The sequence below is a fragment of the Parambassis ranga genome, chromosome 8 (assembly GCF_900634625.1).
Source record: "Parambassis ranga chromosome 8, fParRan2.1, whole genome shotgun sequence".
Taxonomy (NCBI): domain Eukaryota; kingdom Metazoa; phylum Chordata; class Actinopteri; family Ambassidae; genus Parambassis; species Parambassis ranga.
Genome location: NC_041029.1, coordinates 2,726,427 through 2,747,120, shown reverse-complemented (window position 1 = coordinate 2,747,120; position 20,694 = coordinate 2,726,427). Strand labels below are relative to the sequence as shown.

Genomic DNA, 20,694 nt, shown 5'->3' with positions numbered 1-20,694 from the left:
CCTTCCAGCCCACACTGACATGAAACCTGCCTCCTCCACGTTAGTGCAGTCCCATCAGTCTGGTGTTTGAAAGCTTCTCGTGTTAACGATGACATGCGGCCGCAGACGTAAAGCTTCGTATTAAGGACACATTAGGTGCTGATGGGAGGAGAGGGAGCACAATCTTAAGACGGCAAGAGGAGAGGGGATCATATGCACAGGCAGACTGTACCCCTCCCCCTCACTAAGTGCTGCAGAGATGCAAGGGAACATGTGTGTGTATGTGTGTGTGTGTGTGTGTGTGTGTGAAGGTGGGTGGTGGGGGAAAAGAAAGTGTGTGAGAGGAGGCAGTTTAATGAAGGCTGCAGATGAAGCAGGAGAACTGAACAGGAAATGGACTGGCGGTGGAGGTGTAACCTGGTTTCTGTTAGCAGGAGAAGCATTAAGAGGAAGAGGAGGAGGAAGACGAAGAGGGTTCTAATGCTTAGTACGACAGGGTGTGGGATTGTCAAATCTTTTATATAAACTATGCACAGATTAAAGATCCGTCAGAGGATTTCCTTCGGTTACCGGGCTGAGGTGGAGGCAGTGCTTCCAGGAGGGGGGCGTGGCCTCTTCTGGAGCCTCCCAGGACGGGAAAATGACTTCTCTTCACGTGTGCCGTGCTGATGAGGTCCGACAGCAGAGTGCACAATGCACTCCTCAGCCACCACACGGCCAGAGCTCCTCATGCACACATACACACACTTGAGTGCACACCAATGTACATAAAGATCTCACACACACACACATGAAACCTCCTCACTCCTGTGCGCCTGGACCAGCCAGCAGCATGAACAAACATCCATGGCTTTGACCCTGAATCAAACACAGAGAGGGGACGGGGGTCCATAAAAATAGAACGTCTCTTTAGAAAAATAGAGGGATCTCCAGGCTGATAAAATGTCTTTGGCACTTCTGAAAACAAACACACAGACACCGAGGCCGAGGACGACAGGCCAGGCCGGACAGATAATCATCCACAGATGAGCCTGGCCAGTCCCGGGTGGACCTGAGCCTGGACTGGCCCATACTCCACCATCTCTCCGTCCACAGTGATCATACCGTGTGGAGTGATGGGCTCCAGCCGCAGGGCCTTCACCTTCTCGTACACCAGGTGGGGGCAGCCGCACGCCAAGTGCGCGCCCTTCTCCATGGCGAGGAAGAGGCGCAGGAGGGCGGGCCGGGAGATTCCCGCCGTCACGTAGAATAGGTGAATCAACCCATCGTCCGCCATCGCTCCGGGAACTGTCCACAGATCCTCAGCCAGGTGAGACTGGTAGATAGCCAACACCAGGACAAAGTCCTCCTCCTTGACCACTGTCCAGCTGTCTGGGACTGGCTGGTCCAGGCCGGGCAGCAGAGAGTCCAGAGGGGCTCCGATCTTACCGTCGCTCTGGGCCTCAGGTCTCTTGGTGGGGATGGTGTGGTTGGTGATGGTGTTGTGGTTGGAGTTTGTGCTGTTGCACAGGTTTGGAGAGGTGCTGGGTGCGAGGCGGCAGCGGAGGGAGGAGCAGAGTGAGGGGTGCTGAGGTGTGGAGGGTGGGTGGTGAGTCTTGATGGTCCCCTTTGGAAATCTGGGTGCTTCCTTAACTGGGAGGAACGCCAGCCGGCCCTGATACACTCTGAGGGAGGCCAGGCGCACCAGGGTGCCCATCAGGAAGCGGATAGCTCCGACGTGGCGGTACTTCTCGCTCTCGATGTCCACATCTGCCACGAAGCCCCAGGCCAGGGAGAGGAACGAGAAGAGGCGCTGCCTGGAGGCCAGGTGGATCGACACCAGGTCCAGAGAGCTGACCAGACCTTTGCACAGCATGAAGCCACAGCTCAGCAGCAGCTCCTCGTTCCATGCAGGAGGTGACCTGAGAAGCACAAATCAAGACTTTAAAGGTGATCAAAGCAGAGTATCTGCTATCAGGAAGTATCAGGTCATGTATCTTAGTGTTGGTCAGGAGAGGCACCAGCAGGATGGAACCCAGTCCACCAAAGGATCCTACTGGATTTAAAGCGTATACATGCTCAGTGTTGGTGGAGGGGTTTTAGTGTGAGGATCTTTGAGGGTCACACTGTTTTGGTTCTTCAGTGCTCCTCCTTTGATGTCGTGCCAACAAGCAGCCAGCAGGTGGAGATGATTCCCTGGACATGTGTCCAAGTTTCACCGCTCCACTCCAGACTATAATCACTCATAATGTGCAAGATTCTAAACCCATTACATCACTCCTGTGAGAGCTGCAGCTACCTGAAACGACCTCTTCCTGCTCGGCGGAGCAGCTCCTGCCTCCTGAGGAGCGATGTGCCCACTCAGCCTTTGGTGTAATTACACAGAGAGGAGATAAATGGGCTTTTTTCCCCTTTTTTTTAGACCGAGGAAAGGTCGTCTTTTGCACCGTCAGCCCGTGCATTTAAATGACTCATTAATGGACAGACTCACTGTGAGTAGTGGTGGATGGATGCAGCCAGGGCGTTACCGGAGCCACCTGGTAGAATACCCAGAGGGGTCTGGATGGCTTCCTGCCAGTCCTCTCGGTCCATCAGACCGTTTATCACCTGAGAGAAAAAGAACAAACAGACCAGAAGAAAAAGGTCAGTGCAGGACCAGGAGCTGGGATAAACACCTGACAGGGAGATTCTAACATGTTCTTACACAAGGGGTGACTGATTAGTCTGTGGCCTCAGGTAGAGCTTGTCACTAGAATTCAAATTTCTGACTTGGGTCAAACTGGCAGCTAACTGGGTCATCCAACTACTTGATGAACCGCTTGACTATCTGTCATTTCTGAGGAGGATCCTGAGAGAATTCTGCAGTGGTCTGTAACCATGGATCAGACTTGGGTCCACCACCTCCAACCACAGAGCAGAGAACAATCCAAACAGTGGAAACAGACAGAGTCTCCAAATCAGTGAGGTCTGCATCAAGGTGATGGTCTCTGTTTTCCGCTGCTGGGCACCTGGAAAAGGGTCACACTGTTACAGGGGCTGATCTCTGAGACAAGTACAGGAGGAGACCAACAGGATCCAGACCACAAGTCCACCATCATCCAACACCTGTTCACCTGATCTACAACCTCACACTGACACCTCTCCAACAGGATGGAGGAGCTCAGTGGTCGCCATTTTAATGTCATCACTGATGTGAACTTCTATAAAGAAACGATTCATGTCCTCCAGAACTGCTGGATTAAGAGATAAGGAAGATGTTGAAAGATGCATGAAAGGATGCTTCTACCTTCGGCCAAACTCCTGACATAAAGCATCTATTGAACGAAAATGAGACTTGATCACAAATTGTAGGTGGAAGCACCTCAAACAGCAGCCCGTCTCCGGACATGATGACTAGAGCGTCCCACTGCGACAGGTCCGCCTTCCTCACCAGCTCCCGCGCATGGTTCTGGTGCTCTGAATGAGACAGAAAACACAAATCAGAAAAGTGGTGAAACAAAAACGAGGACAAGGGCAGAGAAAAGTGACGAGCTGCCTTCATGGCTCGCCTTCGGGGCAGGATCAGCGAGATTAGGCAGAAAAGAGATTCAATTTCCCCTCATCAGGACAGACGTATCACATTAGCCAATCCAGTGGCTATTCAACAGCTCCAAGGCAGCTTAGCCAGCCTGCAAACATCCGTGACTGACAAATATCTGCATGTGTGTACTCAGTGTGTGTGTGTGTTGGTTAATGCGCTGGCAGAGCAGTGAGCTGTTTGTTCAGCCTAGTTTTATTGGCAGCGTCCTTGAGTGGCTCTCTCTGCAGGGGATCTCTGTGGGCTCATCCCAGCAGCATTAACGTCTGCACTGCTGCCAGTGTGTGTGTGTGTGTGTGTGTGAGTGTGTGTGTGTCTAAGGCTTTAAAGAGACAGCGGAAGGACGGCAGACATTAAATCAGTACTGATATTTTTATGCCTTCCATCCATCCCGTCCTTGTGAACGGAAGGTTGTCAGACTGGGTACAAACGTTCAGCTGGGCTCAAACTTAGGCAAAGGTCAAAGGTCAAGGTCACCAAGACCTCACATCTGTCAACATCTGGTAAACATATATTTGCCACAAATATTTACCCAAACTCAGGCATGAAGTCAAAGGTCAAAGTTCAAGTCCATTATGGCCTCAGGAAGTTTATACCCTCAAGGGAACAGAAATATTTACTCCATTTAGTTTGAAGTCAAAGGTTTTGGTCACCGTGGTCCTATTAGTCAGAGGTCAGAGGTCAAAGGGAACTGTGACCTTAGAAAAGGTCGTACCATCAATAACATGGCTTGTAATCACAACATCTGAATGTCTCTGAAATTGGTACAAACTCTTGAGTCCCAGGTTATACTTTAAGCTTTAAAGGGTCAAAGGTCACAGCGACCTTCAAATATATACGTTTTAGTCCATAACTAATCATGTCAATATGAAACCTTCGCATCTGTTTGTCAAATTTTTGGTGGTCAGACATCAATGGTGGAGGTCATCATAAAAGCGTCTGATCCTTTTAATTCCAGAATAATAACAGGAAGTACAAGTGAGAACCTGCTCACATCTGCTCGCATCTCATTTAAACTTCTTTGTCTTTGTCAGACAGGGATCTTTAATGCCAGTGAAGGCGTGGATGGAGGTCAGAGCTCCTCCACCTGTCCCCCCGCTCCTTCTCTCTCTGCTCGGTGCTCGTGCTGCTGCTGCTTGTTCGCTTGGAGGCGTTGATGCAGTGCTGTGCTGACAGACCGCATCACACCGCTGACTCAGCGTTTTGAGCCTGACGCTCTACTTCCTCATTCAGGGGTCACTGCCAGATGCAAACCTGAATCCTGGAGGCAGCATCGGCTCCAGCTTCTACTTAACCCAGCTGGTGGTTCTTCAAACCGTGGTCCAACACTTTCACTTTAAGCACAGCTGCCTCCTCCTCCTCCTCCTCCTCCTCCTCCTGAGGTAAACCCGGGTGAGGAATAAACTGGATGCTTCATACAGTATGTAAAAGGTACACGCTGGCACGAGAGGCGCCTCCACCGGTACTTGTCTTTCCTCAGGCAAAGCCGGTGTGATACACTGTTCACTGAACCCGACCAGCGAAGGCCCTCAGTGACCCACATTCTACTTTGACTTCAGTAATGACTCTGTGTGTGTTTCTTCATCACCATCCAGCTGCTGACCCTGGAGTCTGCACACACACATCAGATAAACACACACTTTCTCTGCCTCGTGTCACTCTGACATCCAGCTGCTGAAACGACGGCGACCTCTGCTCTGTCGAACGAGGAAGAGGATGAAGATGAAGAGGTCACGCAAAGTTCAGAGGCGCCGATGATGCAAAAGTAAAGGCAGAAAATACAGCCATACAGTCCGAGCATACATCTACATATTTATTTTTCCTATATCCATCGACATCCACACCTCCATTAACCCCTGAGATGAATATGCCACAGCCTGTAAATGAAGATGGATCTGTGACGTCATCCATGGGCTTATAAAGAGCAGTGTTGTCGCCATGTTGGCAGTGCCTGACTCCACCTAATACACATCTGTGTGGAGCTGAGGTGGAGACTCACTGTCACAGCTCTAATCCTGAATTATTTAACATTAAGTCACCTGACCATCAGAAATGGGGGGGGTGTCCACAGCTGTATAGAGACAATGGGCTTTAAGCATGATGCACATTTCAGGAATACTAAAAAGCAGCTCTGTTTGTGTGTGTGTGCGTGTGTGACTGGACTGACCTGTGATGACGAGTGTGTAGGGGATGGAGGCCTCAGTGAGCATGCCCTGTACGTGCCCGGTGAAGAGCTGCAGAGCCTGTCGACGGCCGCTGTGAGGGTTCACCAGGATCATGACTCTGCACGGCCGGCGCACCTCCGTGTACAGCACACCTGAACACACACACACACAGAGGATGTGAATGAAGGCAACATGAACACATGAGGAGTGTTTTAAAGAATGTATACGGACAGGCTCCTCCCTCCATAGAGACCCCTCTGTGGCACAGAAATGCACTGTGGGAAAAAAAGAAGTCAGCAGCAGTGAGAGCATTCAGGCTGACAAGGCTGGATTCTAATGTGACTTGTTTCAAAGGCAGCGGGCGCACAGAAGCTTCTCATTCGGGATCTCACCAATTATTAAAGCAGTTTGTGACATCTTATCATTCCCATGAGGCTCCTGTTGCTTTCAGAGGACGACAGAAAGGACTCGTTACTGAGCGGGGCTTTGTGGGGACTCGGCCTCGATCAGTCTCAGGGGCTGGATCATTGTCCATAAAATAAAGATGGCCTGTTTTACCGATGCCCAGATGCTGTGCGGGTCGCTTCACTGACTGAACACTAGCTAGCTAATTTAGTCACATGTAGTGTTAGTCACACAGGTGGCTGACACACACCTGACTCACAGAAAGAACAACAGCACCCAGGATGCTCACTCATGAGCATGAGCATGCGTGAGAGAGACAAGCCGCTAACTGCAGTTCATGTAACGGCCACAGGTGTCACAGATAACAAGGGTTTTCTGAATTGTATGAGAAAAAGTCGATAAATTAGAGGAATGTATTTATTAAAACCTGTTGACGTGGGTTATGCAGAATCCCCTAATAAACGCACCGACAGAGAGTGAACAGATTTGACATATTTGTCCATGAAGCTCTGTGCTGGTTTTAAAGCCTCCTCTCTGCTGGTGGACTTCGCAGCGGACGTCCTTGACTTTACATGGGCATGCCGAGTCATCTGGGACCAGATCAAATGAAACAGAAAGGACAAACACAGCCTTCCGTTCTGGGGGGAGGAGGACAGAGACGTTGGTCTCAATGTCCTCCATTAATAAATGTCTGCAGTCATCTTTAGTGTCAGAAACAAACGCTGTGATGTGTCACTAAACATCTGTCAGAGTCGTTTCCCTCCTCGCGGTTTGTAGCTCTGTGACCTGCGATGCCTCATCGGAGCCGAGGTGCAAAAATATCTCAGAGAAAGAGGTGTGAAGCCGCCAGGAAGAGCGAGGAGCGAGGCGAGAGTGCAAAAACACACACAGGCACGTGCCAAACCGCCTCCATTCATCCACACAGGGCCAGCATTGTTTTCCACTCGTATCCGAGCACAATGCGGCTCTCGGACACAGAGGTTCCAGAACACAGTGGAACCTGTCAGTGAACGAGCTTTAGAGCCCGACTCTGCACTCAAGTGTGCAGACTGAACCTCATCCACTTCATTAACTCACAGACGCCCTCGGACAGGTCAAAGGCCCTGAAATAACTCTGGGGCAGCTTGAATGCTACAATAAATGATGCGTCAGAGAAATATGCGTCGTCCTCTGGGGACCATGAGCATCTGCACACTTCATCCATCCAGCAGTTGTTGAGATATTTCAGTCTGTGACGGAGCAGCTGCAGCTGAACAGAAGAGTGGCAGAGCAGAAGGAAGAGGAGCGACCATCAGACCATGCATGTGTACATTCCTGCTGATAAATATCTGTGACTGCTGCAGAGCCAGGTGACAAGGCAGGGCATAGCAACAATAAGCTGGCAGTGAGTATAGTTAGTGGGTTTTTGCCCAGTGTGAAAGGGACGATTAGCCCTTCATCAGTCTACAGATGTGCCCTTCAAAGGATGCAGCAAGTGACTTTTGAGGAACTAATATTCAGCTCTACAGTAGACACACACACATGTTGCAGGTGTGTTAGTGATTGTTTATTTTGCTGATTTTATGAATGATGTTTCAGCATCAGCAGCATGTTTATGTTTATTTTCTACACTCAGGATATAAACGGTGTGTGAAGTCAGAGGAGACGACAGATTATCTTCCATTTCCATCATTTCTCCAGAAGCTGTCACTGTGAATGAAAATGCTGTGTGTGTGTGTGTGTGTCGGGATATACGTAGTGTGTGAGTGTGAAATGTGTCTGAGATGTGAAGTCGGATATCTGCAGGCACATCCTGCCTGTCGCTCCGGCAAACAAACTTCCAGCTGCAGTGTGTGTTTTTCTGTCACAAGTGGGTAACCACACACACACAGAGTGGGTGAGGTGACAGGTAGACAGGATATGGCGCTAACAAGTGCGACACTGATGGAGAGGAGCTCGTCTCATTTCCACATGTGCACAATCCGAGAGGATCTAAATAAAGATGTGACGGGTGTTTTGGTATCACAGGTGGGATCATGTCTGTGAAGGCCGTCCTGTTCCGGAGCAGCTCTGTATTCAGGCTGCTTCTGCAAACATTCCAGGACTGGCTGACTGCCGGAGCCCACAGAGAAAAAACACCACTGCCCACTGAGGCGTCACCAGACGAGGCGGCGGCAGTGGCGGCTTGACAGCCCATCACCACCGAGTGTCACAGAGACGCAGATGGAAGCTCCGGAGGGACGCAGACGCCGGCTCGGGTGAGAGGTCGTCTTCGTCTCCTTCACAGAGAAGGACACAACGACTTCAGTGGAGCCTTCAGGGACATCGCACACTGACAGACACACACCTGACCCTGAGGCTACTGTGGGAAACCAAACAGCTGCTTCTATTTTCTCCTCCCGCTCCTTTGTGTTTCTAAAACTTGAAAAGAATAGTAAAAAACACCCGAGAAGTTAGCACGCTAACCAGCTGCTGCAAACTTTATCATACTGCAATACCATTATTTACCACAGGAGGGGGTCGAAATGTCTTTAATGCTTATGCATGCTAACTGCTACTAGCTAGCTTTCCTGAGCAACTTTTTTTCAGATTTTTTAAAAAGCCTCTGAGGATCTTTGAATGCTAGCTACCGGAAATGACTGAAGCCTGAAGATGGAACACTTAAAGAAACAGAAAGAAAGAACAGCGCCCCCTCCTGGAGCACACATGTAACACACATGTGAGCTTTCAGAGTGCACAGACTCAGTTTCTAGGGGAATCCTTGATGCACTCTGGAGCTCCAATAGAGTCCAAAAAATGCCAAATCTGAGATAAACGTGTGTAAATATTTGTCTGATGATAACATTCCAACATGTCAGCCAAACAAATGAAACACCTGCACATGAAGGTGATGAAGAGTTCGTCCTCTGTGTGTCAGCATGCACGCTGGCTCTAAATCTTTTGCAGCCACTGCACTTTTAATCCAACCTTTCCATCTGCAGCCCCAGATGAGATGACATGCAATTAACTGCACTGTGAGGAGGGATTAGTGAGTCAGGCTGACTTTCACACACTCTTCCAGGCTCCATCTATTAGCTCACTCATTTAAAGCACGTAACATATTCCCCTAAATACTGGATCATTGGCCTGGATCTGAGACGCTAAACCAAGCTGATAAATTAAAGATCACAGCATCATCACTGAAAGGAAGAGGAGCCGGAAAACACACACACACACACACACACACACACACACACACACACACACACACACTTCTTTGAGTCGGCTCTCAGGTTACCATCATCATCATCATCCTCTTCACCCCCCTGTGTGCAGTGTTCACCTGGAGGCTGCTGGCGGGAGGGCGACCTCATTCCTCATGGCCGCCGCTCACACTTGCCTCCATCTTTGGCAGCCAACATTCCAAATTGGTCACTGCCAAGTCAAATATCCGCCTGGTCTGTGACGGCCCCGAGGTGCACGGCTGCTTCACATTAAAACACTGCACCATCACCTGACCCCGCACACACACACACTGCATCATAAACACAGCCATGAGTGGTAGACCTAATGAGCTGCACACACACACACACACACTCCATGTTAATGAGGCTGTCACTGTGCAGCAGGATGGAGATAATGAGAGTGAAGACAAAGAATCAGAGCGAGGCGTGATGAAGAGCATCACACACACTGTGAGATGAGAGTTTATCAGAGTCTCTGTTCTTTTTACTTTTATTAAAGATTCATTCTCATCTCAGAACTTTGACTTTAATCTAAAGATCTGGTTTTTAATCTCAGGATTCTGTCTCTTATTCAGGCTTCCTCCCAGAATTCTTGAGCTGAGATTTTCTCTGAATTATGTTTTTTAAATATTCTGAAGTCCTGACTCAGAGTGTTTTCAGAGGCCCTGCTGTGACCTCTGATAAGCAGCAGGTAGAGCAGGTCAGACCGGTTTCTGGGCCTCTGAGTTTCTGTCAGAGTTTTTAAGACTTAAACCTAAACGTGCAGCAGCCTGACACACATCTGAACACACACGCAGCTTTCCACAGCCTAAAGTTGATTAAAGGCTCCAGCCCGCCTCTCACCGTCTCTCCGGGGCGCCTGCAGCACCGACGCGTCCCTGATGGCGTGAGCCCATCTCTCAGCCTCCAGGAGGTTGGCGAGCGGGTCCTGGACCAGCGCGACCCGAAAGCACTGCTCCACTCTCTGCCGGGTCAGCCCCGCGCTCATCCAGCGCCGCTTGAACGGGTAGAAATACGCCGTGAAGTAGGCGCCGACGTCCGCGCTGTCCGGGCCTCTGTACGCGCGGCAGCCCACACAGTCGGTCAAGTTGAACACCACCTTGGTCCGGCCGGGTGACGCGGAGATCCTCTGGATGGTCAGAGCGCTCTCCGTCAGGCTCACCGAGTACCGGACCCTGTCGTTGAGCGTGTCGCTGAACTCCCCGTACAGCACGCCCACGAAGCCGTTCCGCTGGTGGGATGGGTCCGGATCAGAGGCGTCTGTCTCCATCCCGGACGGAGAGTGCGACGCGTCCCGCAGGCCGGTGAGCGGATCGCGGAGCGGTGCAGACCCAGGAGCTTCCAGCCTGCTGTGGGATGCTTTCAGCCAAAGGAGAGCGGCTGCACCCGGTGCACAGTCTCTCCCTAGTGACCGGAGGAGGAACGGCAGTGACGGAGCAGCTGTCCGGAGCGGGAGCGGCGGAAAACTTCCCCCCGATGAAGCGCCGAGTTATTTTCTGTTTCTTTTCCCTGTAACCGACCGTGTTTGATTATTTATCGTGTTTTAAACATCAAAACATCTTTAAAAAAACAAAAAAACAAAAAAAAACAACATCAAAACATCTGAAGGAATGAATTAAATTAAGTCATTAATTTAAAGTGGTGGTTTGAATTTTAATGACTTACATTTGTTTTGTAAAATTTAAAATTCGTTTTGAATTAGTTAGTTTGCAGATGGATCACGCTGATTATATTCTATATAGGCCTATTATATTATATACATTTATTGATTAAAAACACTATAGTTCCACGGGACGTGAATGCACCATCGATGCTTCGAGTCATCGATCTAATCTTTATATCCGTACATATTTTTCCTGACTGTTTATAATCGTAAATGTATTAAAATAAATTGAATTTAAACCACACCCACTCACCAATCACGTGACACGTGACGTTTAACGTTGATAAAAACGTACTCACGCGAGAGTTCCGGTCTTCTTCTCCTTCTCTCCGCTGCTGGAAGAAGCTGCGGTTCAAACATGAAGTTTCCACTCGCTGAGCTTATTTTACGTCAAAATATGAAACCTGCCGAACACCACCCACCATGAAGCGGGAGGTTCAACACGCCTGAGACGATATTTAATGTGGTAGACTTTACTATGAGGGGAAATAGCAGCGGATTAGCGGTGCTAGTAGCTGCTAGCTAGCAGTTAGCCTGAGTAACACGTGCAGGGAGAGCACGCCGGGCGTTAGGCTGGTGACCAGTCAGAGGAGACGCTTCAAATGAGCGACTGGTGTGTTTTAACTCTACAGGCGGCTCAGCTTCTCACCAGAAGGACGGCGTTAACTCTTTCAGGTGAGTCTGTCAACACGTGCTGTCTGCTGGTGTCTGAGCAGTCTGTGATGAGTTTGTTATCCCTGTCTGAAAACATGTGGACACCCTGGTATCTGACCTGCTGCTTCTGACCTGGGACGCTTCATGCTGCTGCCGGGTCCTCACTAATGACGCTGTTGTTTCAGGTGCGGCCCGCGTGCTGCCCTACACAGACTGACGGGAGGAAGAGGAGGGAGTAAGCTGATGAAGGTTTGTAGTGCACTCATCATTCTCGTTTGTTTTAACACTTTCACTGATGAAAACCGCTGTATAGGAAGTGCCGTCTGATGCGATAACTGACGCTGGACTCAGCTGTTCTGAGAAGCCGTGTCAGACCTGCTGCTGTCCTCTACGATCTGAGCACGTATTGATCAGGTGTTGATTTGTTGATGCAGATGCTGCAGCAGCCGATGAAGACCAGAAGAAGAAGGTGCTCGGGTCCAGAAGAGGACATGTGAGGGTAAATTCAGACACGTTCACGTCATGACTGTCCTCCCTGCCTGTGATGATACAAGTTATCCCTGTCTGAACTTAAAGTGTGGAGTCATGGTAACCTGAGGCTGCCTGGAGACATGTGCAGGGCGTCTTCGGCTGAGTGCTGCAGTTTGATTACATGAGTGTTCTGTTTGATTTTACAGATGGAGTCTGTGTGAGCAGCCTGGATGTTAAAGAATACACTGAAACTTAAGTGTTTGATGTGAAATGTTTAATAAAAGTCATAAAATTCAAGTATTGTGTCCATTTTCTTTAAGAAGTGTTTAGCACCAGGCACGACAAAACTGTTTCATTTACAGTTTGTTTTGTATTTGTCATCATTGCTTAAAATGTTATTGAATCTCTCAGTAACAGTTGAGTTAACCCTTTACTTCTGTCAGTGGTGTTGAAATCCACCAGAATGCAGGAAATGGCTTCTACTTCATTAAAACGTTTCTGGGGGAGGACCCGCAGACCCCCCCCCCCCCCCCCAATATTTTTACAGCTTCTAAAATCAACTTAACACATCTTCATATGTCCAAAATGAACGTACAGCTTGACTTGTGGCTTTGTGGACATAGGCTGTACCTCCTCCCCTCCTGTGTCCCCTCTATGAACATGGGCTGGTTCGATTCAACCACTTACATCGTACGGGGTTTCTGTATGGAGTTTCAAACTCATGCTCCATGTGCCCCTTTTTCACTTTGAGCACCTGCAGTGTAGACTGTTGTTGGTCTGTGTTGAAAGACTTCCGCTTCAAATTTTCCAGGAAGAACTGCTCCTCTTCAAGAAACTCATGGTCCTGCCGGCCGGAGAGAATGGAAGGAGGTTTAATTATTGTTAACAAAATATTTGTCTTGAACTCAATGAGCCTGTGACCGTCTGCTGTGTGACATCCACCATCTGTCACTTCCTGTCAAATCTTCTCTAAGACTAAAAAGCCCCAAACAAGTGGAAAGAAGCTCAGCTGTTCAGCTCTGAACTGTAACATCGGTTCTACAGCAGAGAAGCCTGAATGAGTGTGAAGTATCACATCTTTTGAAGTGTAAACGGGTTAAAACGGCTTCAGTTTATCTTCATAAGTCAAACAGGGATCTGAGTGCCTTTTCCAGATGTGCCTCGAGCAAAATTCTTGAAAATCCGTTATTGACGGATGCACTCTGCTGTGTCGGATGGAAGTTTGTTGCCACAGTGGAGGCACAGAAAAGTCAAAGTGTTTCGTCTTGTTTGTTCTGTTCATACATTTTTAAATATGACCAAAAGGAATCTAAACCTTGACACGGTTCATGCTAAATGTTTTTATCCTCTGATGACTGAAGTTCATAGTTGGCAGTCTGGTGATGAAGCTGCTGTTAAAGGGACTTGAAAGCCAAATCTGCACAAACATTTTCACACTCAGCCACTCAATGTGCGTCTGTATTACTGATCTGAGTGTATTAAATAGAATCTGCTGTTTATTCATAGGACCGTCTGTTCTGTGATTAAATTACTTGTAAAAGCTTTTTTTCTGTAATAAAGGACATAGCCCTCTGCAGGGCTTTACCTTCAGCCACCACTTTAAAACAGTTGGTAATAGTTTTAGAGTGTTACCCTCTGTGCTGTGTACTTCCACAGAGCCAGACTGGCCTGAAGGCACATGGTCTGTGAGGAGGTCGGATGAGGTGGAGAAGGAGGAGGGACGTTCAGCACAGGAGGAAGCTCTGGGTTTGGTACTGCTGGGTCTGCAGAAACATAAACCCTGCTCATGAACGTCATCATTAAAATGGACATTTTTCTGCGGTAACTCTGACAGAGCCTACCTGACAGAAGAGGCGGGGGGATCTGTGTGTTGGGTCTCAGCCTGTGTGTGTCACTCCGTCTCAGCTGCTCCTGTAAGAGCACATGTTAGTTCAAGCAGAAGCTGGGTCTGAGTGTCGCTGTGAGCGTACACACCTTCAGCAGTCTCTGCTCCTGCTGCCTCAGGCGCTCCGTCTGGGTGTGAATGTTTCTCAGTCGCGCCTCGTGCTCGCCTTCCACACGCCTCGCCTTCTGCAGCGCTCGCTCGCCCTCCTCATATTTGTCTGCGGCGAGCTGTGAAGAACAAACACGTCAGGCGCCGGGTTCCTCGCTCCATGTGGCCACCAGCACTGTGTGAGGTTACCTTGCTGAAGGCCTCCACCTCCTGGGCTCGTGTTTTCAGCCTCAGGGCCGTGCTGCTGATCCTCTCCTTCTCTCTGTCCAGGTCTTCTCTCAGTCTGTCCAGAGTCTCTCGCTCCTGAGTGACAGCCGTCTCCTTCCGTTTTAGCTCTGCTGTGCGAAGCTTCATGTCAGCTTGTTCCTGTAATATAAACGTGTTTTTTACTGAACTGACCCGAGTCCCAGCCAGTGAATGACCTCCATCTTGAAGCTCACCTGTGCCAGACTGATGATGGAGCCCTCCCTCCTCTCCAGCAGGCTGCTCACCTCCTGCTCGGCCCTGTCGCGCCGCTGCTTCTCCTGCAGGTGAAAGTGCGCCCACTCGGCCGCCAGCTTCCTCCTCTCGTCTGCACAGTGCTGCATCACTGTTTTCTGCTCCTCCAGTAATGCGCTCTACAGCAGAGACAGAGAGATGAGGGTGGAGGTGCAGACAGTCTCCCTGTAGAAAGCTCTGCTGTGGACCTGACAGCCTCACCTTGGCTCTTTCCAGCTCCTCCCTCTCCATGCTGATCTGCATGGTCAGGACGCGCCGCTCCTCCTCCAGGCCCCTCTGGGTGGACTCTGCTTTGGCCTGTTCGGCTGTCACCTTCCACCGTTCCTGAAACACACGCATTCAAGCGGACCTAGAATCCTTCCTCACTTGTTCACCCCGCTTTAAGCTGTCTGTATGTCCTCACCTTCTCCAGCTGCCGCTGCTGCTCATTGAGCTGAGTGTCCATCCTGGAGATTATTTCCTTCAGGTAGGCTCTCTCCTCTGCCATGGCCTTCTGCTGCTGCATCAGACGCTCCTGCATCGCTGCAATCAAACATTCAGATGAACAACTTGACACGCTCTCTCACAGCGTCTCGTTTTTGTGTACAAGTAAGCGTACTTCGGAGCTGCTCGTCTCGGTGCCGCGCCCCTTGCTCCAGACCCTGAGCCGTGTGTTCGTGTGTGCTCTCCACCCGAGACGAAAGTTCCCCGAGCTGAGAGGAGAACTGCTCCATCTGCTCAATCACGCCTGTGAGAGACCTCAACGAAGACAAGAAGACTCACATGTGAGCAGCAGTCACATGACCAACATTCAGAGAGTCTCTGTCTGGTCTGCAGCAGATTTCTACCATGTAGCCATGATTGAGAGGAGCAGGACTTTACACTGCAGAGCACACACTGACTGATCATAATGAAACAGGTGGAAAACACGATGTTATCATCTAGAGGACAAATGTTACACCTGGTCTGAGATGTTGCGCTCGTCACTGCATCGATCTCCTCCTCCTTCAGCTTCTTCAGTCTCTGTATTTGATCCTCGTGGTCCTTCTTCATCTCCAAGATGGATTTCCTGGAGGACAAAGATGTTGGATGTGACAAACCTCTGATCTGATCTGATCCGTGTGTGATCTGCTGCCGCCGTCTCACCTCTGCAGATCCCGGAGTCTCTCCACCTCTCGGTCCCGGTCCTGCTGGGCCTGGGCCAGTTTGCGCTGATACTGAGCCTGCAGCTCTGAGCGCTCCTGTTCAGCCGTACGTGACGCCGCGGACAGGCGCTCCATCAGGTCTTCACACTCGCGCTGCATTTGCGTCTCTCTTTGGGCGGCCGATTCCTCCAGCAGCTTCACCCGAGCCCTGGAAACACACGCAGGAAGACTCGACGTGAGGCAGGCAGACACACAGAGAAGCTTGTGGGATGAACTGTCGACACACTGACCTGTGTGTGCTCTCCATGAGCTCCATGCTGTGTTTGTGCTGCTGCTGCATGTTCTCCAGCATCAGCTGGCTCTGGTCTCGCTCCAGCTGCAGCGTCTTCACCTGGATGATAACACAGGTCAGTTTCAGGTGGGTGGGTGGAGGTCAGAGGTGTCAGCAGCTGCAGCAGCACCTACCTGTCCCTCCAGCTGGATGACACGAGCCTGTAAAGCTTGATAGTCTGCAGATGGTTCTTTGAGTCTCTGGAGGACTGCTGGATCAGCGACACCTCCACCAAGACCCAGCAGCTGGGTCTGCATCATCTTTAGGGGAAAAAACCCAAAAATTAGAGCAGCTGATGAAGTAGATGAACAAATCTGTAAGAACAGGACGTCCTGACCTGCTGCAGGAGCAGCTGCTGCAGACCGTCGGCTGAAAGCGTCACCTGTTTGAAGACATCAGACAAAAAGATCAGCCAAATAAAGTCACATGCTGACTGCTGGTCAGAAGCCTCAGTACCTGCTGTGGGACTGCAGCTGGTGTGCTCTGTGTTTGGCCTTGCTGTGGAACTGCAGGACAGAAAAAAAGATATGAGCAAAGATGATGCTGAGCTGCTGACAGAGAACTGCTGCTGTGTTACCTACCCCACACTGGGCCTGGAAGCACAGCAGGCAAAGAGCTGAGCAGCGGCGGCTGTCGCTGGGCTCCATCTGAAGCCTGAGCGGGCTCCAATGGCACCCTGGATGGAGGGTGGTGGGGTTTGGGCTGAGGGTGGCTAATGCTAGCAGCGGAAGAGGTGGGGGGATCTGAGGGGTGAGACACACTAAAGGTTTGTCCGATGTCTTTTTCAGTGTGGAGACGCAGTGGTGGGGATGAGGGGAGGTGATGATGGGTGGACTCTATAGAGTGGGGTGGAGCTGAGGGCTGAGTGTGAACAGTGTCTGAACGGGAGGGAGACACCGTTTAGTCTGCACATGTGCAGTGCATTAATCTGCACCGATCTGTGTGTGCTGGATTTAAATACCTGGCTCTGGCCTCTCCTCTCTGACGGGGGTGGAGCGAGCAGCAGGACTGAGGTGTGTGAGGAAGAAGAAGCAGAAAGTGAGGAAACATTCCTTCAGCCTCACTTAGATGGATTTAAAACACAGAAAACTCTCACCTCGTGTCTCTGATGGATGGAGGTGTGTCCTTCTTGGCTCTGCGGTGAAATGAGATCAGGTTATTACTCACAGACACTCCTCTGTTTCTGCATGTGTGTGTGCCGTTTCCTCAGTACCTTAAATTCAACTTGTGGTCCACTTTTTCCTCCAGACCTAAAGAGTCGTCCAGCTTGGGCTGAGTCTTCTTCCTGCTCAGTGCGCTGGCTAACCAGTCTTCCTCCTCCTGTTTGTTTGGCTGACTCCTAGAAACCTCCGACTTGGTTTGTTTGGTGATGTCATCAGCTCGAGCCGGTGGTTCTGAGGCCATCATTGTGGCCTGATTAACATTGGAGGACGTCTTTCTGTCCATTAGAGGAGAGGACGGGGTCTGTGGTGATGCAATCTTCACCTCTTTGGGTTCATCCTCAGTGTCTGTTTTTAGGCCGAGCCAGTCGGCCGAGCTTCGATGTCGAGAGGAGGTGGGTCTGGGTTTTGTTTCTGAGGCGGAGGCACCGACGTCCTCGTTGAAAAACCTGGAGAGGGAGACCTCAGTTATGAAGGTCAAAGTGGTGACGAAGGGACGCGGTTTAATATGAGCTCACCTGACAGACTGTCTGCGGGACTGACGGCCTTCAGGAGTGGAGACCAGAGAGGGCTGATAAGATCCGAATGTGAGGCCGTCTTCAAACAGCGAGTCTGTTGAATGGGGACGAAAGGATTTAAAGGTGCAGCGTCGATCGGGCCCTCGATGTCAGGGCTGAGACTCAAGCATGCTTAAAACCTAAAAACAGCTGGATGACCTCATCACGTGTCCTCCCAGCCTCTGTTACCTCTCACAGTGGACGTCCTCTCCTGCTGCTTCTCCTCAGGTGGGGGCTTCCTCTCACCTGTGGGCGGTCGCTCCAGCAGATGTGGTGAAAGCAGACTCTCCAGACTCTCATTGATCTTGCTGCGAGCTCTCTGCGGGGCTTCGCTCCTGAGAGTGAGAGGTGGATCATGTTAGGACAGAGCAGGAGCAAAACAGTCAGGAGGAACTAGAAGAAGAATGGATGCTTGTTTTTAGCAGTAAGGCAGGAATTATTTATCACTTGGCTCTATAATAATAATAATAAGAAGAAGAGAAACACAGCTGTTACCTTTCTTTGGAGGACCAGAGTGGAGCCTCTTTCTTCTGTGCGTCACTATCAAACCCCAGTGCGTCCATGTGATCGTCGTTTTCATCGAATGTAACGTCTGATTTCTTTGTTGTCTTGGCTGAAGAACGAAGACACACGGTCAGCGTCTGATTATCACATGTGAACATAACGACCAGTGAGACTGGGAGGCTCACCTGTGTCCCTCTTCAGGACGGGAGAGGCTGAGGAAGCCGACACAGGTCTGCTCTGGCTTGGTCTGGACCTGGTTTCATCTGGAAGCAGACTGTCGAGGAGGGGGTCACCTACATCTGCAGAGAAACCAGACACTTTGTATGTTTCTAGAGCTGGTTCTCTATAGGTCTAACATCATTCAGGGGGTTGCTGCTCTGACACGCAAACAACAGGGACACACTACAACACCACAGCATGGGTAACTGTTCTGACTGGAATGGTGTTCAGCTTATTTGAGCAGGGATAAACTGACATTCACCGAGTTCACATGGTCTCTAGGCACCTCAGTCATGTGACCCTGTGCAGGGGACTGTGGGTAAGATCATGCAGAAAAGAGTGCAGGCTTGTATCTGATGATCCATGTGCTGGGACAGGACTAATGATGTAGATGTAGGGACTCTGCCTTCACACTGAGCTTTAAAGCTCTGGGTGGCGTCCATCTTTGTTTCTAGTCTATGCAGACTGACAGCTGATCTGATCTGACTCCAAACACACACATTTCTACTGATGTACCTGCAGAGTGAGCTGCCTGACCTTTGTCCTCTCCATCACTGTCTGTGAATTGTTTGAGAAGAAACAAAGCTGTGAGTCAGCATCACTCCAGCGCTCGTGTTGACTTCCAGGAAGCTCGGTGTCAGTCTTACCGGAGAAGGTGAACTTCTTGTAGCTGTGCGCTGTGGATGAAGGTGCAGAGCTCGGCTTCTTCTCTCCCCTGCTGGGCTCGTCTGTGGCAGACAGAGTCTTTACACTTCAGAGCATGTGATAAGGTCAGAGCTCATGCAGCAGCGCTGATTACCTGCTGCCTCTGGCTTTGAGTCTTTCTTCGATGCTTTATTACCAAACAGCTTGGTCTGAGGCGGAGCTGAGCCGGGCTTCTTCTTTAAAGAAAACAGGTCAGCATCCATGTCATCCATGTCCTGTGTGAGGAGGAAGCTGTCAGTGAACAGAGCTCTGCCCATACCGTGTCATGTCCTGCAGTCACCCACCTTAATGTTCCTGAGGATGTCACTGGGATCAGCCGCTGACACATCAGACCCCTGAAATATAAATAAAAATAAGAGCGTCACATGATCATTTAACCCCTTCAGTAACTGTGCTTGTTTCCTACGTACCCCAGAGTCCAGGCCGTCCCTCTTCACCTCGTCTGCCAGCATGCTGAAGATGTTGTTAGAGCTGAAAAAGGCAGATGAAACATGTGATCCACAGACAGGGGCAGGGATGATGTATGACGTGGAGTATATAACTAGTTTTATTACTGCGTCGGTGGACGGCCACGAGCTGCTCTTCCACCAACTGGTTGCTCTGGTAAGGAAACGGTTAAAAAAAAATCACATTAAAGCACACGTTCAACAGAGAAAAGATGAGAAGGTGCTAATGAAACAGTTCTCACTTACTGTCCTCATCAAATAAGCTGTCGAGTATGTCGTCATCTTTGAATAAACCTTTTCAGGGAAAAAATACTGTAAGAGTTAAAACTGTGCTGTCACGTGTACTGTATGAACAGTGATCACATGACATGAGCATCATGCTGAGCATGCATGTTGTGGCTGTGGTCAGAGTACTGTGGAGTGTTGTGCATCATATTGTGTCTCCACCAGGATAGAAGCGTCCTCAGACAGCTTCAGGATTTAGCATAATAAAACACAGTGTGATGTGTGGCTAACCCTCTGCTGTACTCACTCTTCGTGGTTTTAGCCTTCGGTTTGGTAGCCTGTAAATAACAATAAAACATTAGTATTAACATAATTAACAAACATTTTCAATACATCAGTGATAAGTAATTTAAAACATTGCTGCAGCGTGACTCACCATGTTCATCAATCTCTGCAGGAAGCTAGCAAACTAGCTAGCGTTAGCTAAATCTGTTTAGGCGTCTCCCGTCTCCATTGGTAACCGCTCGGCTAAGCTAGCTTATAGCATCTGCGTTCACGTTGATGAAACAGCACTGTTTTCGAACACGTGTTTATTTAAAACAGCTGTAGACAGCTTTAATCACATTCAGCTGATCGTACTGAAGGTTTTAAAACAAGCTGTTCGACTTAATCGGGACGATAAAATCAACCACACGCCGCGTCTGATAATATATAAAGTTGTCCTTTAGCCGGAGCTAATTCACACTTTAAACACGAACTCTGCGGTGACCGGTAGATGCAGCTAAAACCCACAGAAATCCACGGGTTTGATTCAAAGCAGCGGCTTTAAACATTCA

The 20,694-nt window shown here is 49.7% G+C and overlaps 2 protein-coding genes, 1 long non-coding RNA gene and 2 other non-coding genes across 7 annotated transcripts; 3 read left to right on the top strand and 2 right to left on the bottom strand.

Moving 5' to 3' along the window:
* Positions 1 to 283: 283 nt before the first annotated feature.
* On the bottom strand, positions 284 to 10,774 carry sphk1 (sphingosine kinase 1). Its single transcript, XM_028411297.1, has 5 exons — positions 10,152 to 10,774; positions 5,703 to 5,852; positions 3,320 to 3,414; positions 2,450 to 2,565; positions 284 to 1,880 (listed from the first exon to the last, which is right to left on the bottom strand). Exons 1-5 carry the CDS (start codon positions 10,576 to 10,578, stop codon positions 995 to 997), a joined length of 1,674 nt encoding a protein of 557 aa, XP_028267098.1. The 5' UTR covers positions 10,579 to 10,774; the 3' UTR covers positions 284 to 994.
* Positions 10,775 to 11,211: 437 nt separating this feature from the next.
* LOC114439417 (uncharacterized) lies at positions 11,212 to 12,393 on the top strand. Its single transcript, XR_003671052.1, has 4 exons — positions 11,212 to 11,646; positions 11,811 to 11,874; positions 12,060 to 12,124; positions 12,303 to 12,393. It is a non-coding gene; the product is annotated as an uncharacterized LOC114439417 (long non-coding RNA).
* Positions 11,914 to 11,987, top strand: LOC114440656 (small nucleolar RNA SNORD49). Its single transcript, XR_003671192.1, has one exon. It is a non-coding gene; the product is annotated as a small nucleolar RNA SNORD49 (small nucleolar RNA).
* LOC114440655 (small nucleolar RNA R38) lies at positions 12,159 to 12,229 on the top strand. Its single transcript, XR_003671191.1, has one exon. It is a non-coding gene; the product is annotated as a small nucleolar RNA R38 (small nucleolar RNA).
* Positions 12,364 to 20,694, bottom strand: fbf1 (Fas binding factor 1). 3 transcript variants are annotated; one of them, XM_028411225.1, is made up of 32 exons: positions 20,295 to 20,694; positions 20,166 to 20,196; positions 19,880 to 19,927; positions 19,742 to 19,787; positions 19,598 to 19,658; positions 19,472 to 19,522; positions 19,282 to 19,402; positions 19,130 to 19,210; positions 18,999 to 19,040; positions 18,449 to 18,562; positions 18,255 to 18,372; positions 17,949 to 18,094; positions 17,721 to 17,814; positions 17,256 to 17,651; positions 17,139 to 17,177; positions 17,004 to 17,050; positions 16,624 to 16,785; positions 16,499 to 16,548; positions 16,380 to 16,424; positions 16,177 to 16,302; positions 16,002 to 16,102; positions 15,713 to 15,919; positions 15,528 to 15,635; positions 15,186 to 15,325; positions 14,991 to 15,109; positions 14,789 to 14,911; positions 14,530 to 14,706; positions 14,279 to 14,455; positions 14,071 to 14,208; positions 13,938 to 14,007; positions 13,729 to 13,859; positions 12,365 to 12,940 (listed from the first exon to the last, which is right to left on the bottom strand). In XM_028411225.1, the coding sequence occupies exons 1-32, from the start codon at positions 20,301 to 20,303 to the stop codon at positions 12,749 to 12,751; spliced, it is 3,510 nt and encodes a 1,169-aa protein (XP_028267026.1). In that variant the 5' UTR covers positions 20,304 to 20,694; the 3' UTR covers positions 12,365 to 12,748. The 3 variants fall into 3 exon arrangements, with proteins under 3 accessions (XP_028267025.1, XP_028267027.1, XP_028267026.1); XM_028411224.1 differs by lacking the exon at positions 20,295 to 20,694 and having other exon boundaries at positions 12,364 to 12,940; positions 20,166 to 20,217; XM_028411226.1 differs by lacking the exons at positions 18,999 to 19,040; positions 20,295 to 20,694 and having other exon boundaries at positions 12,364 to 12,940; positions 20,166 to 20,217.